This window comes from Larus michahellis, chromosome 1 (genome assembly GCF_964199755.1).
Source record: "Larus michahellis chromosome 1, bLarMic1.1, whole genome shotgun sequence".
Classification (NCBI taxonomy): Eukaryota; Metazoa; Chordata; class Aves; order Charadriiformes; family Laridae; genus Larus; species Larus michahellis.
This window is the reverse complement of record NC_133896.1, coordinates 151,124,846-151,142,363: the sequence shown is the minus strand read 5'-3', so window position 1 is coordinate 151,142,363 and position 17,518 is coordinate 151,124,846. Positions and strand designations below refer to the sequence as shown.

Sequence of the window (17,518 nt, the reverse complement as noted above, 5' to 3'; positions counted from 1 at the left end):
AAAGTGAACCTGGGCACTTTAACGGTGGTCGGAGGAAAAGAAACGCATCTTGTGGGACTCCTGACCTTGCTAAAACACAAAAATGCTGGGCTAATTTGTTTCCAATGTGGAGATTTGCAACATGTCGTTTTGCCACGGGGTGTCACTAAAAAGATACTGTGGGCTGTTAGACTCTGTTTTTCCAACTTGGAAACTGTGGGCCTAACCAAGGCGATTCTGTTCCTTTAATTAGAACCAGAACTTGCTAGAAATGTAAAGTCTGCAGAATACTAGGTGGACAGGTAAAAAAGCCATGGGTCTGTTTCTGATGTGCTGAAGGATATAATAGACATGCAACAGTAAATACCTCTCTTGAAAAGTGGCTATTGCTGAAGACAAATGCAGCAAGATAATGAGACAGAATGTTTCTAATTCTGTCAATAAGCAAAAAGTATGAATTTATAAACAGGATTACGTTACATTATAAGCCAGCAGAAGATCATGACAGAGAAAATCAGAATATAGAGTCAGTCTTTGGTAGGATCCAGCAAAAACTGCCTTAGGGATACTTATTCCAGTTATTTCTCTCAGAAATGCAACTCTGGATTCAGTCTCTGCGTGCAGTAACCCCAAATCTAACCAATGTTAATTTTCACAGAGCCGCGAGCAGCAGCCTAAAGAGGATTTATTACTTTCCTCATTTGCTCTAGCAGGAGCTGAATTACGCATGAAGATGTGGCTGGGGCAAGAGGGAAGAAGGCAGCTCGTGTTAGCAGAAAGGCGGTTGAACAAAGTCATAACAACGCCTCCATCTTCTTCCCTGCGGACCCAACTAACACCTTTCTAGATTTGACTTTAAATATCCAGCTTGTCAACTGGACTTCCACAGTAAGAGGTACTCTGGTCACCTCAGGTCTGCTGTTCCCATCATAAATCTTGACCTTTTAAAAGTCTTTAGAAACGTAACATTCTCCCAACTCATTTTAGAGAGATTTTCCCCCATTTTCTGTCAGTCCTTAGAACAAAGACCTCCTGGTAACAATTGGAGGTCTTTGTTTTTCATGGGCCACTAAGTAAGCCAGACTTACACTGTTGCTGTGGCTTCAAGTGTGATGGCTCAGCAATTCTGCATTCATATGGTACTGTATTCAAATAGCTGTCAATGTAAACTGCTTGAATTTCCCATCAGACAGCTCAGTGACTACTCTAATAATGAAGTTAAAATAATTATTTGGATTTCTCTGCTGGAAACACAGGAAAGGGGCAAGTCTACCAAATTAACACCAACACAAGAAAACATCTCTGCCATGTTATGTTGGCTAACAGGACTAGTGCCCTTCTGACTCCTTAAACAGGACATGCATTCTGTGACAGAAACACCTCCTTGATGCCTGCCCTAGCCCCAACAATCGATGTAATTTGGAACAAACTATAATGTTTCTATATCTGGCCTAATTTGTCACAAATTTCCAGGTGTGGTATCTGATACTTTCTCAATGGATAAAGTGTACGTGCCATGTTTATTTCTGTCTTCACTCAGCCTACTGAGGATGCATTATGTAGGAAACTGCAGGTTTGGGAGGGTGAGGTTAATGTAGGAGAGGTAGTGCAAAGCTATACGAATGCCATATTCTCTGTGGATCTAAATAATAACCTTTCTGAATGTGATTTTTCAAATTTCCTATGTCTCAACTACTACCGTATAAATCATGCATCTGCAAAATATGATTATTTTTGCCTTTGAAAACAATCCTGCCTGTGCATTTCATTCTTACTTTGATCAACAAAGCTTTGTTTGTACACAAAAAGCAACCGCTCTGCACAACATTAACCAGCATTAACATACAAGAGAGAACTCACCATACGTCACTTAGAGAAAACCATAGACATACCAGAACAAAACCAATTAAAAACATATAATTTCACTCCTAAAATTATTTTTTAATGAAGAATAATTTTGGTAAAGTTATGAAAGCCTGAAATGCTATCTTTTCACATCTCATTTGGAGATAAACATGATAAAGCAGAGTCTTTTCTGATGATTTCCACCCTACCAAAATCAGAATGTAAGACTTATAAGAAATCCAGGATGAGGAGAAGAAAGAAACTTGTTTATCTTGCTCTTTTCTGGAAGTTAAAATCTTCTGATTTCTTCTCTGTCTTTGGATGAGGATCATATTTCAGAGTTATTACTCACTCTAATCTCAAAAAAAGTGAGCTCTACCCATGAGTGCTTAATAGTGGCAGCTTGCCAAAAAAACCTGTCTCCAGAATATAAAATCTGTGCTAATGCCTAGCAGGGAAGAGAGTACAGTTTCTTGGGTTTCTCAGCTTGACTTTGGGACTACCTAGAGCAGCCTCTTTCAATCTTTTTTCAATCTTTTTTCAATCTTTTCAAAGATTGTTTATAGCCATGCCAGATGTGAGCAGGGAATAGGAGTCACAGGATTCACACGCCTCCTTATCCTTTTCACATCGATTTTTTCAAAGGCACTAGTCTTTTTGTCCCTGTCTGTGCTATTCCAAGACGAGATGTGCAGCTAGGGGTGCTGTAAATAAGAACTCCTGTCCTGGGGTACAAGAAAACAAAGAAGTAATTTCTTTCATATGGTTTTGTTAGTAGAATTAAAAAAAAAAAGCATCATTAGCCTTGTAATACCTTGATGTTTTAACTTTGCAATGTTTGTAAACCAGTTAATATGTTAGTTCTAGCATTAAAAAACAGGAATGAGTTCAGACTAGGGCTTATCGTATGTGTGAAGCTAATGCTTGACACAGTCAAGAAACAAGTGTAATGTTAAAGGTAATATTTATTCTGGGCAATAAAACTGGCATATATATCTTACAAACACATATGCAAATCAGGTGGATTTTGGATTGAAGATATGGTTTAATTAAAGGAAGGCTATTTTCACAAGATTATGTCTTTCTTATCTAACACTTGTGTTGTTCTTGTCAAGCCAGAGAGATTGTATGGCATTTGCTGGAGTTTTCATCTGTAAAAGCATCTCCTTGGCTATTAGTTTCTGAAAGAGATGAACTCAATTACAGTAAAGGTGTTCAGCGAAGCTTCCTGAGCTCACTGTCTGTCCCAGCTGATCAGCTGTGGCAGTTTTAGAATACCCATCTTCTCTCCTGGGGCTGGACTGACAAGGCACTTGGCTTTGTGTCTGAAATCTTCTGACCTGTAAGCATTGCTCCTGCTGCCTTTCCCTGTCTTTCTCTGAGGCTTTCAGGTTAATCAGGGTGAGGCCTATGCCGCATGTGTGCAGATGGGCCAGGGAGGTTTGAATTAAAGGTAATTAAGGGTGCTTTAAAACTGAAGAATTCCACTCAAACCAACGTAATGTATTATTGCATATGTCAGAGTATGCCAATCTGTGATATTCACCCACCTCCCTGTTTCTATCCCCAAATAACTATGAAGAATTGAATTCTTATTTGAGGAAGTCATCCTTTTATCTGTAGAAGTCTGAAAAGAACATTATGTCACCTGAAGAGAGGCTTGGCTTAGGTTCACACCCTGCCCCCCAACAAAAAAGCCATTCAAAAAGATACAGCAGCAACTGATCACTCAATATTCATTTGTACTTAAACCCAAAAAGAAATATGAGCACCTTTTCCTGATTTTGGTAATGTTTATGGAGAAACTATGTTATAAGTCCTAAACCTCATATCTGAAAGTTTAATTTTCATAGGTAAGAGTCACTCAGAAACCTCCCAAGATGAAAGCAAGTAGAGAAATAATTAAAATTTCTATGAAGGCAGTGCTCACTAGTATTTAATAGAATCACAGAATGGTTTGGGTTGGAAAGGACCTTAAAGATCATCTATTTCCAACCCCCCTGTCATGGGCAGGGACACCTCCCACTAGACCGTGTCTTGGTCTAGTAGGACCATCCAGACCTGGTCTTGGACTCTTCCAGGGATGGGGCATCCACAACTTCCCTGGGCAACCTGTTCCAGTGTCTCACCACCCTCATAGTGAAAAATTTCTTCCATTTATATCAGAATTAATGGAAAAAGGGGGTTACTGATAATTTTGTACAATATTTTACAGTACTTTTTTTTTTGATTACTTTTTAGGATTATTTCTAACCTCTCATTTGGTTTTGCCTCTAGCATTTCAGTCATACACACCTGTAAGGACAACAGGTGTTATGATCACCTTGGAAAGCAAGATTAAAGAGAATAAAAGTACTGAGAGACTTGCATGCTTGCTAGACAGAACTCTTCAGGTAAGCTGCTGGGTACTGTGCCAGCAGTTGCTACGTCCATCACGGCCACTTGGCTTCTCTCCTGCAGGACTCCCAGCCCACGGAACTGGGGAAGGGCAATATTGTGGGAATGTAACAGTTATGGATACCTTTTCCTTCAGGGAGAGAGACGGAGTCAGGGTTTCTAGGGCTCTTCACTACCATCCAGACCAGCCAAGGCTTTCACTCAGCTCCCTGTGGGGGAAGATGAACCATCTCCTGCCTCAACCACGCTCTCGCTGGTGGAGAGCTTCCCCTCGCTGCGGCCTGCTGGCGGTGAGGCCGGTGGGCCGCCCCCTGGGCTGAGGAGATGGCCTGCAGGGCTGAGATCCAGGGCTGAGGATATGGCCTCCAGGGAGGTGGGGGCGCGCCGCGGGGCAGGCAAACGACAGCGCAGTGCCGTCCCTGCCCGCCTCCGGTCTCCCTCAGCCCCGCGGGCGTTGCCGGGCGCCCAGGGAACGCGGCGGGAGGCAGCCGGAAGAGCGGGAGCTGCCCGTCGGGCTGGGGCGGACAGCGTGCGCGGCGGCAGCAGCAGCAGCAGCAGGTGCCTTACCTGGGCCCGGCAGCCGCCATTAGCTCCCGGCGCTCCCCAGGGCCGCCGGAGGCGGGGAGCGGAGAGTCGCCGCGAGGTAGAGACCGGCGGGACTCGGCTCGACGCCCAGCCCGGTTGTTCCGTGAGGCCGGGGGTCGGTGTGGGATGGGGAAGAGGGAGGTGTGGGTGCTTGGAACTCAAGCTTTTCAGTGATTTTTGTCCCGCTGTACTCATTTTTGTCCCCCTGTACTTGGTACTGGTGAGGCGCCACCTCGAATACTGTGTTCAGTTTTGGGCCCCTCACCACAAAATAGACATTGAGGTGCTGGAGTGGGTCGAGAGAAGGGCAACGAAGCTGGTGAGGGGTCTGGAGCACAAGTCTCATGAGGAGCAGCTGAGGGAGCTGGGGTGGTTTAGCTGGAGAAAAGGAGGCTGAGGGGAGACCTTATCGCTCTCTGTAACTACCTGAAAGGAGGCTGTAGTGAGGTGGGGGTCGGTCTCTTCTCCCAAGTAACAGGCAATAGGACAAGAGTAAATGGCCTCAACTTATGGATATTAGGAAAAAATTCTTCACAGAAAGAGTTACCAAACATTGGAACAGGCTGCTCGGGGAAGTTGTCAAATCACCATCTCTGGAGGTACTTAAAAGACATGTAGATGTGATGCTGAGGGACATGCCTGAGTGGTGGTTTTGGCAGCGTTAGGTTAAGGGTTGGACTAGATGATCTGAAAGGTCCCTTCCAACATAAATGATTCTGTCATTCTGTAGTTTGGGCAACTTAGTCCAAAAAGTTTACTAACTCTGAATTCTCTTTGTCATGCTGCAAGTGTCTTTAGTGCTGTGTGAAGCTTAGGGTGGTCCTAATGTGAAGTTTCATCCCAGTGGCAAGGGGGCTGTGTTATCGCGGTTTGGAGGATGGTGGTGAAATGCGTAGCTAAGTCTTAACACTTTATGGCAAGCATAAATAATAGTTATTGTGGGGTATATAAATATTACCAGTTTTGAAAAAGTTCTTTCTCACAAGCTGAGTAAAAGTAATATTGTGAGTGAGCAAATACTATCTATTCTGTCTGCAAATTTGAGTCCTCAATGCTCAGCAAAGTACCAAAGGTACCGATAGCTTGCAAATTACTCTGATCTGCTCTCTTCCCTTTCTGGAAAGACTAGGGCAATGCATCTAACTGGAGAAAGTTGTGAGTGCCTCTTTCAGAGAGAATGGAATATTAGGATGGGATTCACCTTACCTAATTTGGCGTGTCAACAGTGATGATGACTATAATAGAGAATCTAGGCTGTCTTTATTGTCAGAGGTACTCCTAGGGCATGATTAATTTCAGGATGAATGTGTAAAATTGATCACAGGAATCACTTTCTAGAAATATCTCTTTGTAGACACCCAAAATTAAGTCAGCTTACTCCTAAGCAAAGCTATTACTTATGCTGGTGCTTAAAAAACACCTGGAGGCTGATGGTCAGACTGATAATTGGTGACCGAGATTTGATTCAGATGAAGTTGAATGTGGTAGGGAAACAACTCACTGAACCAGCTGCCCTAAATTTCCTTGAAACTCTTGGATCTGAGCATGGAGAGAAACTGTTGTGGTCATGCTGTGGTGATAACTTCCTGCTGGCAGCTAATTGAATGTTTATCTTCTGTTGTTAGACCTGTGGGCTATTTCCTGTATTGTAACAAGAGCAGACTGCCAGGCACTGAATAGCACTATGAGGCACTGGTGTGTTTGCTACTCAACCAGTCTCACTGTGGCTCGTTCATCTTTCATCGAGGGAATCATTCCAGTGACCCTACTTTATCATAGTTAATTCTGAGAAAGCTGCAGGAGAGTGCTCTGTCTTTCACTTCCTTCTTGTATTTCAAAGTGTTTGTGGGTTTGTGAAGAAACATAAGCGGCAGTGCTCTGAATTGATGATAACTAGCTCCGTATCCCTATGTTCAGCTGAATTGAACAGAATTTGAACATTTACAAGGGTTTCTGGCCTTGCTTCTTATTTGAGAGGATGCTGATGGGTGGAGATAATTCTTAAGTTATGTCCTTATTTCTTATTATTGAGTATTCCCTCTATTTTGATACAGCTAAAATACAAAAAGATGCTTTTCTGCATCCTTTCTTGCCTCGGAAGTTAAATGCTAGCATTCTCCTCCCCAGTTTGTATTGCTGCAACAAGCTGTCATGAGCTAGAGCAGAATGTGATGACATGACAGGAGTGAAGGTTGTTTGTTCTTTATGATTTTTGATGGCTACGAGTATTTTTCAGTAGTGTAGTATTGGGTTTTTGGTCTATAAAGCCTGAAGTAATCAGTAGCTTTGTCTGCTCGCAGACCACTTTCATCATGTAGCATTGTGAGAACAGCTGTAATTAGTTAAGGTGCTCAAATTATAATTCATGTCTCTATAGAATAGAGTAAATCGCTAAAATTTTACTTTCCGTGAGAAACCCTTCATTTTGTGGTCTGAATATGGTATCTCTGAGTGCTTGACAGAACTTTCTTGATCATTCAAGAGAAGATGAGGGGGGAAAATCATAGAATCATTTAGGTTGGAAAAGACACTTACGATATGATCCAGGTTGGCTGTATGGAGCAACAGAACCACTTTTGCTGTAGTCAGTTACTTGAGGCTTGAGGGTGTAGACCTGGCTCAGACTTCAGTGTTGTCATTTTAAGTGTTGTTTGTACATTAAGAAGCAGAGTAGCCTCCTTGCCCTTCATTAGCACTCCTGTTTCCACCACATAAAGTCCAGTAATAGCAGAGCTGTATTCTCCCCAAATTTTATAAATCAATAAAGGTGCAGGAATCCCAAAACATAGGTGTACAAATGCCGTCACGACTGCCCTTTGTGGATGCTCTCTGTGGGTTTTGGTGTTTTGTTTTGTTTTTTTAACTGCTTTTCCGTTCATCTAGTCCATAATTATCACATTTTCAGGTTTATGACTGTGCTTTGCTATTAATTCAGTGGCATTAGCTGCATCAGGCTTGATGAAAACGTAAAAATAAAATTACAATGAAAATAAATTCACAGCTTTTTCACTGACTCTCCTAATATGTTTGTATACCCGTTGAACAGAAGAAGTGGCAAAATTAACTGCTACAGAATGTCACAGGACAGAGCTCACCCAGAAAGCTTTTTGTCTTAAAGCATCTTTCAGGTCTGTCTAAGTAATTCAAAATGTATTTCTGTGCACTGCTAGTAGAACCTGAAGAAAACTCTCTGACTATTAGAATCAAGTGAATCTCACAGAATTCAGTATTCGGCGATACTGATTTCTCATGCATTACAGGATCAGCCTGTGCAAACAATGGAGTTTCTGCATCACACTGTATCCATATCTTGATTACGCTGGGATTTTAGAAATCTGAGGACTCAGAAAATTGAAAAGCTGTGTGAGGCAGTAATGCTCCTATAGACTGAGATTTTACAATAGGTTGATAGTACCAAAATAGTTAGCAACTTCTGCAACTTCTTGTTGCTTACAAAAAGGCCATATAATTATTTTTTGTTAAACAGACAATATTGTTTCAGGAAAATTATTAAACTTATATTGATTATTGATGAAATAGTATTAATACTTGATCTGCTACATTTCTGCTGGCCTTTGTGAAGTATGTGTGAAGGATATGGGCCAAACTCAAAGGGGATGATTGAAGGGCATTCCTAAGGTCTAACAGAACCGTAGTGAGTAAGGTTGGAAACTTGAAACCAGGCCTGGAGAGACATTTCTTCTCACGGTACTATGGGAGAATAACTGTAGTGGCAGCCCAGCTTCAGGGAGTTTTTAGCATAAACATTAAGAATCAGATTCTCCATTGTCCATAAGCCTTAAAAATTAATCTTTTCAAAATGGTGCTAGTAGTGTGCATATTCTTTATTTGTGAATAACATACACTGATTTTATTTAAAGCGTACATTACTTCTTATTATGAAATACTCACTGCAAATCCTTGAAGATGAACTAAAATACTTTCTTCCTTATAGATTGAAGATCTGAAGAAGATGAACATGAGCTAAGGCAACATGTCACACAGCTGCTTGATAAGAAGCAAATGGTTGAAAGTCAAGTGGGTAGGTTCACTTGTAAAAATTATCATCTGTGTAAAGAACTTGCTGCAATTGGCAAACTATCTGAGCAGCTGGAAAAAGACTTGCTGTTGAATACTGCTGATAAGGAGCTTAAGGAAGCAAAGGTATCTACTTATTAGAATTAATATTGTGCAGTGATATTTTAATGTTGTTAGCTAATCTTATGGAGAACTGTTTTGGGGGTTTTTTTTTGGACCTTTTGGTGTGAATTTCTAGCTTTCATCTCTGCTGTGAAGTATATTTGCTGCGATGAAGGAGTACGTTCTGGCCACTGTGGTATTTTTCAAGTGTGGAATGGTTCAAGGATTAAAATCATGCTTGCAGTTGGAAAGAATGTAATTTCAGTGCAAATTGCTTCTGATTTCACAGGATAATGGAAAATTGCATTCTATGCACGTGCAATTACGTGATTTAGTAGTAGTCATCAGATGGGAGAAAGTATATTCTTTGTTTGCCATTAGTGTAACTACATACTTATTTCTTTAGCCCATAGGTATAGTCAAACTGACCCTATTTTCAAAAGTTTCTTGGTAAGATGGTTCTGGGAAAAGGTATCTCATACTTTCTTTTTCATTTACTCACCTGAGAGTAGCTCAACTGTTACTGTTTTTCCTAATCCTGGACTGCATCTGAAGATAAGACTTTTAACTGATTCCCTTCTAGATAAAGTTTATTGTTTCTAAATAGCACGTTTTCAGCCTGGTCAAACTAGAAAATGTGTACAAAATGCTCTTTTGGACTAGAACAATTGAGCTAAAATGCTGGATTTGCACTAATGATTATAAAAAATTAATGTATCTCTTGCTCTCAATTTTTTTGTGGTAGATTCAAATTCAACACCAGCAGAACAAGATAAAGAAGCTAGAACACGCGGTGAAAACACTAAAATCTGTGAGTTAAACATGTATCCTTAATATATATGTAGCTATGAAATCAGGTCATTTCCACATGAAATTAATCCTTGTACAAGTGAATTTCACTTGCTTTTTTTTCACTCATAATAGCCAAGTTATAGAATGGATAAACATGTCCATTTTAATTTGTCGTTCTCTGCCTCTACATGGATGGGCAGCTGTTTCTGTTTTGCAATTAGCCTGTAATGATTTGGCTTTTGAGGATCTTAATAAGTTTTTTACAGAATTGCATATAACTGTTTTGAATACCTTGTGAATCGCTTGCAAAACAGCAGGAAATAACATTTTTCCTTTAAAATTCTTATCTTAATATTCTATCTTCCTTAAGGTGTTACGATACTATTGGCATATTTTGAAATGTATACAATGTTGTAATTGTAGAAATATTTGCCAGTGATAAATCTAATTTAAATCAACATTTGAATTTATTAGGTGGACTCATTCACTTGCTTCCAGTGTATAGTGATAGGGAATTTTTTTATGTCTTCAAGATAATAATTTCTTACTGTAATTTAAAGATTTGTCTCAAATTTCAAGAAGGGGGTGTGGGTTTTTTTCTTTCCTGTGTAAAATATTCGAGCTTATGACACAATCCTGCAAAGAACCCCCTCTAGGAAAAAAAACCAACCCTCTGACCATGTAGAGCTTACTGCTCAATTACCCCGGAAAGATCTTGAACCTTCAGCCAGAAAGGTTGGGATTTGAGAGCTAGATTCACTGATAGATTTAGATGATTAATTTATGAATTTTCGGGTTATTAAAGACCTACTTCTGCATGTGTTTTAATAAAAATGATAGATGCGCAGGGTTTAGTATTCCCTAGGTGCTTAAACTTTCATGAGTCCAGGTACTTCCAACGGATAGATTGTAACGGAGAGGAATTTGGTGTGCAGTTTTGAACTTTGGAATTTCAGTTCATCTCCAGAATCTGTTTTAGGCCCCTACATTTTCTGGATTTCGCTATACTCATAGAATCATAGAATGGTTTGGGTTGGAAGGGACCTTAAAGATCACCTAGTTCCAACCTCCCTGCCATGGGCAGGGACACCTCCCACCAGACCAGGCTGCTCAAAGCCCCATCCAGCCTGGCCTTGAACACTTCCAGGGATGGGGCGTCCACAGCTTCTCTGGGCAACCTGTTCCAGTGCTTCACCACCCTCACAGTAAAGAATTTCTTCCTAATACCTAATCTAAATTTCTCCTCTTTCAGTTTAAAACCATTACCCCTCATCCTGTCGCTACACTCTCTCATAAAGAGTCCCTCCCCATCTGTTCTGTAGGCCCCCTTCAGGTACTGAAAGGCTGCTCTAGGGTCTCCCTGGAGCCTTCTCATTTGACATTACTTTATTCCATTTCAAAAATTCACCTTTCATGGATCTTAAGCAAACATAGTGGCGTAATTTCTTTCATATTTAAAAAATCATTAGATATTCCAATACAAATCTACTTAATTGTTCTTCTTAGTTTTGAACAGATGTATTCCAAGTTTATTAGCATTTAGCTTTTATGTTCTTTTCTGTCCTGTTAGATACGTTTTAGATGGACACTAAGACATATTCTGCAATATAACAAAGATGAGAAAATTCAGAAGTTACTTTAAAGTATTAAATAGATATTTATTTTAGTTAGATATCTGCATCATCTTCATTTTGAAGAGAGTGTTTATCTGTTTTACACCAAAGTATCATTCATTACAAAAGTTCTATTTCAGTGAATGAATTCTGTCTTTTTTGCACGTGCAGGTTATTTTACAAACAGAAGCTCAAATAAAGCAAGGGAAGTCACCTTCAAGGCTTGATACCTTTATTAAGACACTGGAATAGGACAGAGAATACTATAAAAGTGAGGCTGAGAATTTGCTGATGGTATTTAGAAACACATTTTCAAGTCCTCAGTGAACTTCTACTTGTGGCAGCATGTCAAAAAAAATTTTATCCGTCCAGGTGAGCTTGGAAAACACTTTGGAAGAAGAGGAATGCATTTTTAAAAATACTGGTTTATCTTATGCTTAATTACCAAAGGCGTAATTACCAGAAAGACAGACAAACATTATAAACAGATTATAAACAGAGGGATGCATAAGGTGGGAGTGGGCAAATAATGTGAGCTTAACTGCTGCTTTACATTGCATGCATGTATATCACTTTAAGTAATTATTAACATGATTGTCAATAGCATTTATGAGAGACATTTGCTACTCAAATAAATGTGTATTTTAGAAAATAGTATGTATATCTGATCTCTGATACTAAGGAAAATATATGTACAGCCTTGACTGTCCAGAGGTTAGTAGGTTGAAGGCTTATTAAATCTTTTCTAGACATTTCCAAACCAGATGTAGTAATTTACATTGTTTTGTTTCTCTACTTAACCTTATATCACCTTATTCTTTAAGGGAGTGAGTTCTGATGCAGAATTTTTGAAAGTATTGAGAGAACGTGAAGAACTGAAGTCAACACTGAAAAAACTTGAGCGCCGTGTGGCAGAAATTCAGGGTAACTTCAAAGTTTTAACAGCTGAGAGAGACAAAATTGTCAGTCTTTATGAACGGGTAATTTTATTTATATTTGTACAATTAATTAAAATAACATGATGTGCAAGAAAAAAATCCTATTTTTGTTTTTGTGTAAAAAAGAAAAAAATTGCAAAGCATTTTTTTAAAAAAATAGAAAAAAAAGTTACTGAAATTCCGCGATTTGAATCTGTCAGTTAAATACAAGTTTGTAAGTGCTGTCCTGAATTAAGAATGCTTTCCTGAATCAAAGAATATACGCACAAATCATTACTTCATCTTCGATATTGCACGGTTTCTGGGATGCTTTGCATTACCGGCCATATGCCACAGTAATACATTATCTATTCCATATTTCTGTTGTGCTGCTTTTTTAAAAAAAACAGGCCCAGGAAGAGATTTCCCGACTTCGTCAGGAAGTTATCAAATGCCCCAGAACTCGTAGAAGTACTCTGACAGCTCAAGCTATGTTAAGACATGTGGAGACAGAAAGGGATACAGCACTGTCAGATTACCGAAGGATGACTACAGAACGCGATAGCCTTAGAGAGCAGTTAAAGGTTTGATTCCACACACCCCCAGGCTGTTTTAACATGAAAACTACTTAGTAGTGTAAATTAAAAGTTGCTAAAGATTTCTGTTCTAATCCTGAGAGTTAATTGCATTACATGTCTGTGGTGAGTTGAGACCTGTTCTGTATGGCTTTTTTTGTTGTTATTTGATACAGATTTCCCAAGAGACTGCGTTTAATGAAAAGGCTCATTTGGAACAGAGAATTGAAGAGCTAGAAACTACTATTAAAAATGTAAGACGGAAATAATTATTTATGGAATTGTGAATGTAATACAGGTGATGTTCATAGTTAATCCTGCAGGACTAACCTGACTGCTTTCTATCAGGAGAAAATAGGCTGAGAGTAGTGGATGTTATTTACCAAGACTGTAGAAAGGCTTTTGACACTGTTGCCCACAGTGTTCTTGTATGCAGGTTTGGATGTTACAGTCTGGATAGGTGGGCAGCTAGATGGGGGAAAATTTCATTGGATGGTCAGTCTTATCAGGTAACAGTTAATAATGCTTGTCCTGGAGAGTGTTGATGTGGAGCACCACAGGTGTTTGTTCTGAGGCCTGTCCTGTTTGTCCCCTGAAGGAGATAACAGAACCTATGCTCATAAAGTTTGCAGATGACACCAAATTAGGGAAAACTGTTGATCTTCTCAAGAGCATGGCTGTCATCCGCAGGGACCAGGTAGGAAGAATGGACAACAGAAACCTTATAAAGTCCAACAAGGATGAATGCCAAGTTCTGAATTTGCATAAGCCAGCAGTGTGCCATGGTGTCAAAGAAGGCTGAGAGTGAACAGGACACATCCAGTAGCTCAAGAGAAGTGATTGTCCCCCTTTATTGAGCACTCATTAGACCATATCTGGAATACTGCATCCAGTTTTGCCACCATGGTACAAGAAAGACATTGCCAAATTGGAGTGAGTTTAATGGAGAGCTCCCGTGATACTTGGGGCTGAAACATTTTCTCTATGAGAGGAGGCTGGTGGAAGAGGGCTTGTTCCGTCTGGAGTAGAGGTGGCTTAAGGGAGACTTGAGTCCTGCCTACCAATACTAATCAAGAAGACAGAAACAGGCTTTTCACAGCGGTGCATGGTGGAAGGATGAGCAACAATGGGCATCAGCTGAAACGAGAATGGTTCAGGCTGAATACGTGGAAATACTTATTTCCCATGAGGACAGTCGAGCAGTCTCCAACCTTGGAGACTTCAAGACTGGACAAAGCCCTGAACCACCCGACCTCAGAGCTGGCCCTGCTTTGAGCAGGAGTTTAGACTGGAGAGACCTCTTGGAGTCCATTCCAATGCGAATTATCTTGTGATTCTATATCATTAGGACCTGATGCTCCAAAGCCAAATGGCATTGTACTGTTCTGGCAAGTCCTATTTAATACGGTTTAAGCATCTTGTGTGTGCAATTGTTTGCTAATTGCATACGGCACTAAAACAGAAAATTTAAACATTCATAAAATGAATACAAATCTTAAATATACTTACAGTCTTGGTAGAACTTGATTTTTTAAATGGATTAAAACTGATTTCTGTAGTGTATCTTCCTTCTAGACCTTGTGGTTATAAATTCTGGTTAATTTTCTTTTTCCTCTTCAGCCTTTAAATCCTACCAAGCTTATAAGTATAGTTCCAAGGATCATAATATTAAATTGAGTGCATCTCTGATGAAGAAAACACTGTAGCCTTAAATAGCTCTGAGTACTCCGAGTAGTAAATTAACTTTAATTACATGCTTGACATATGATGTGTGGTGAATATTGGGAATAGTCCTGTTTTAGGTACGTCATCTTATTTCTTCAGTTCATTTGGTACCCTTTGAGGGCAATACATCAATATGAAATTTATGGCATTAGTATTGAAAAAGTCACTGCGTACCAGAGGCTTACTGACTTGCTCTGTAGAAGTCTGATCTTTGATTATAGTAACACATGAATTAGTACTGAAAGAATCAGTAAATGAGGAGAGGGATGAGGTGAGAATTTTTTACCTTAAAAGAGCTGTTTCAAATAACTTAGAAAGGACAGTGCTTTGAATGTTAAGTGTAAGCATTTTAATAAAGACACACATCTTTCTTTAAATTAGAGATTTCAAACTAGCTTTGCTGCAGTCTGTGCAAGAGGTTTTGGACCTGTTCTTTGTTCTAGGTACAGACCTAAAGGCCTCATGGTGGTAACTTGGTCATATAGTGCTTTATGCAAGTGTTATAGAGTGATTTCTCTATGCAGTTCTCCGCATAGCTATATAACTTAGTAGAGGCCTAAAGCCATCATTGGTAGTTTTGTATCCCAAACTGGGATTTCTCCCTTTACATGCTCATAATGTTTTCTGTTATGTTATTTTGCACTGAAAACTTTTAGTGTTGACCAATGCCAAACGTTTTTGCCCTTGGGCATAATTACCAACCTAAAATTTACATTAATAAATGAAAATATTCCCAGAGATCTGAGAGACAGGAAATTGATTGTCCTTCAAAGGAAGTGAAGATCGCATTTTAGCTCTTTGCCAATTACCTTCAGTAGACCTGGAGTCAGGCCCTGAGTAAATGATGTACTTGGACATTTCTCCTTCAGTAAAGATTTGTGCTAAAAACAGAGTAGAATTTGATCTAATAGGAGAAATTCTATGTGTAAATCAGCTTTTTTCAGCTTTTAATGTTTAATTATAGTTTGATAGTGAACGGTTAGAACAGATGTCCAAAGTGGCACTAATGAAAGATTCCATTGATTCTCTGGAAACTGAGATGAAAAGATTGGCAAGAAGAGCACTGGACTCTGAAACTGAGCTGAGACGACAGGAAGCTGAATATGCTTCACTTGGGTAAGTAAAAGTATATAATTGCATTATTTTGACGAGTACCATCAGCCTGTGTTCATTGGTTTTCATAACTGTTATATATCTCAAAGGGAAAGGAATTTATGATGGTTGCTCTTATGAGCCATCCTTCTTTTTGGAACGAAATTGTTTTCCTCATTGCCTATTTATATGTAAATGTTCTTGGCTTGTTGATATTATGATATGCTGAAAACCATCTTCAGTGAAAAAGTAAAATTCACTCTGATTTTGAGTTAGGAGTTTTCTATTAGAAGCTACAGGGATTGATGTTTTTGGTAAATTGCGTATGATTTAAAAATATTTTTTTTTTTCATTTTTTATTGGTTCTATAGAGGCAAGCAAACACACATAAACTAATGAATGTGACGTGTAGTTAGTTTCAGACATCCTTTTCCTAGTCTTGGAGCTTTTTCATGAGAAGAAATAAAACTGAAGCCTTGCATAGGGTTTATGGCCTGCTGCTCAACTGGAGTTCTTAACCATGTTCAGAAGCATGTAGTGAGACTAGACTCAATTGAACCCTTTAGGGAAGAAAGCGTAGGTCAGTGAGTGCAAGATAAAAACGGATAATTTACTGACTGGAGGGAAAGATCAAGGACGTGTGAAGAGAGATGAGGAGGACTATATCACAGCCTGAACTAGGCTACAGGGTGAACAGACTGCAAGGGAAGATACTGTGACTTTTTCCTCTTGTATTTCCTTAAATATAATTCAGTTAGGCAAACACTCTCCTAAACTTATGTGTCCTTACAAGTGACTGGTGTAGTTGACGCATGGATGTTGTATTTTTTTTTATTGGATTTTGATTGGTGAGAATGCTGGGTGCTAGTGTGCAATATTGTGCTGGCTCACAATGCCTTTCTAAGGATACTGTTATTTCTAAAATAACATGAACTCTGTTGCAAAGCCAGTCCTGAGTTATTTCTGCTTTGTTGTCAGATTTAGGAATACTGTGAAAATTGAGTTGTTGAAGATTAGTTGCTGCTACTAAAGTATCTTTTCCTTTTCCCTCCCAACCAGGCTGATAGTTCTCTTCAGTTTCTTCTGGAGTTTGAGAATCATTAATATTACTACATGATTTGAATGTATGACTTGGGTATAACTTGGCAGGTCAAGCATTCCAGTGTATGTCCCAAATGCTAATTTTTATTTTAATAATTTTTGAAAAGGTTTTATGTCCACCTGTTGTAAAAAAATTCTTCTTACTTTTCTATGATTCTTTATAGAGGCATTCAGACTTTAATATCCAGAGTTAAGGTTTACATTAGTAAAATATCCCAAATAGTCTAAAACATACAGAAGAATCACACTTTTTCTTAACTTTTGCAATTTTAGTGACATTTCAAAAAGGAAAAAAAGTGATTTATAAACTTCTGAATTCTCCTGTTTAATGCTTCTTCTTTTCCAGTTTATTGAATAAAAAAACAGAACAGAGTCTTTCAAAGACTCAGCAAAGCCTTGTAAAGAAAAGACATGAAATGCAACTTACCCATAAGAAAATTATGCTTTTGGATGAAAAAATTGGTGAGTGACAGATACAGTTTTTGTGATAAAATTCAATAAGCTAATTGTTATATTACTACTTTTTTCCTTTTTTTTCTTACGAGTTGAAAGAAAAAGTATTGAATGCAAATAAATATACTCTTGACAGTTTTAAAATTCCAAGTGCAAAACTTCTGTTTTCTTTCATTAAAGGAAGGTTTTTGCATTTTAAAATTATGTAATAAAGCTCTTGCAAGTAAGTTTCAGTGACAGTACATACCATCAGCTGAACAATGTGTGTTGGTACCAATGTGCCGTTGTCTGAGCATATCAGTTA

General features: G+C 39.0%; 1 protein-coding gene across 1 annotated transcript in view; it reads left to right on the top strand.

Moving 5' to 3' along the window:
• TSGA10 (testis specific 10) overlaps positions 1 to 17,518 on the top strand; it is a 39,759-nt gene that overhangs the window by 4,948 nt on the left and 17,293 nt on the right. Inside the window, 8 exon segments of the mRNA XM_074572564.1 lie at positions 8,769 to 8,970; positions 9,692 to 9,757; positions 11,523 to 11,723; positions 12,176 to 12,331; positions 12,679 to 12,852; positions 13,020 to 13,097; positions 15,533 to 15,684; positions 17,108 to 17,223. Of these exon segments, the coding sequence (XP_074428665.1) occupies positions 8,769 to 8,970; positions 9,692 to 9,757; positions 11,523 to 11,723; positions 12,176 to 12,331; positions 12,679 to 12,852; positions 13,020 to 13,097; positions 15,533 to 15,684; positions 17,108 to 17,223 (1,145 nt within the window).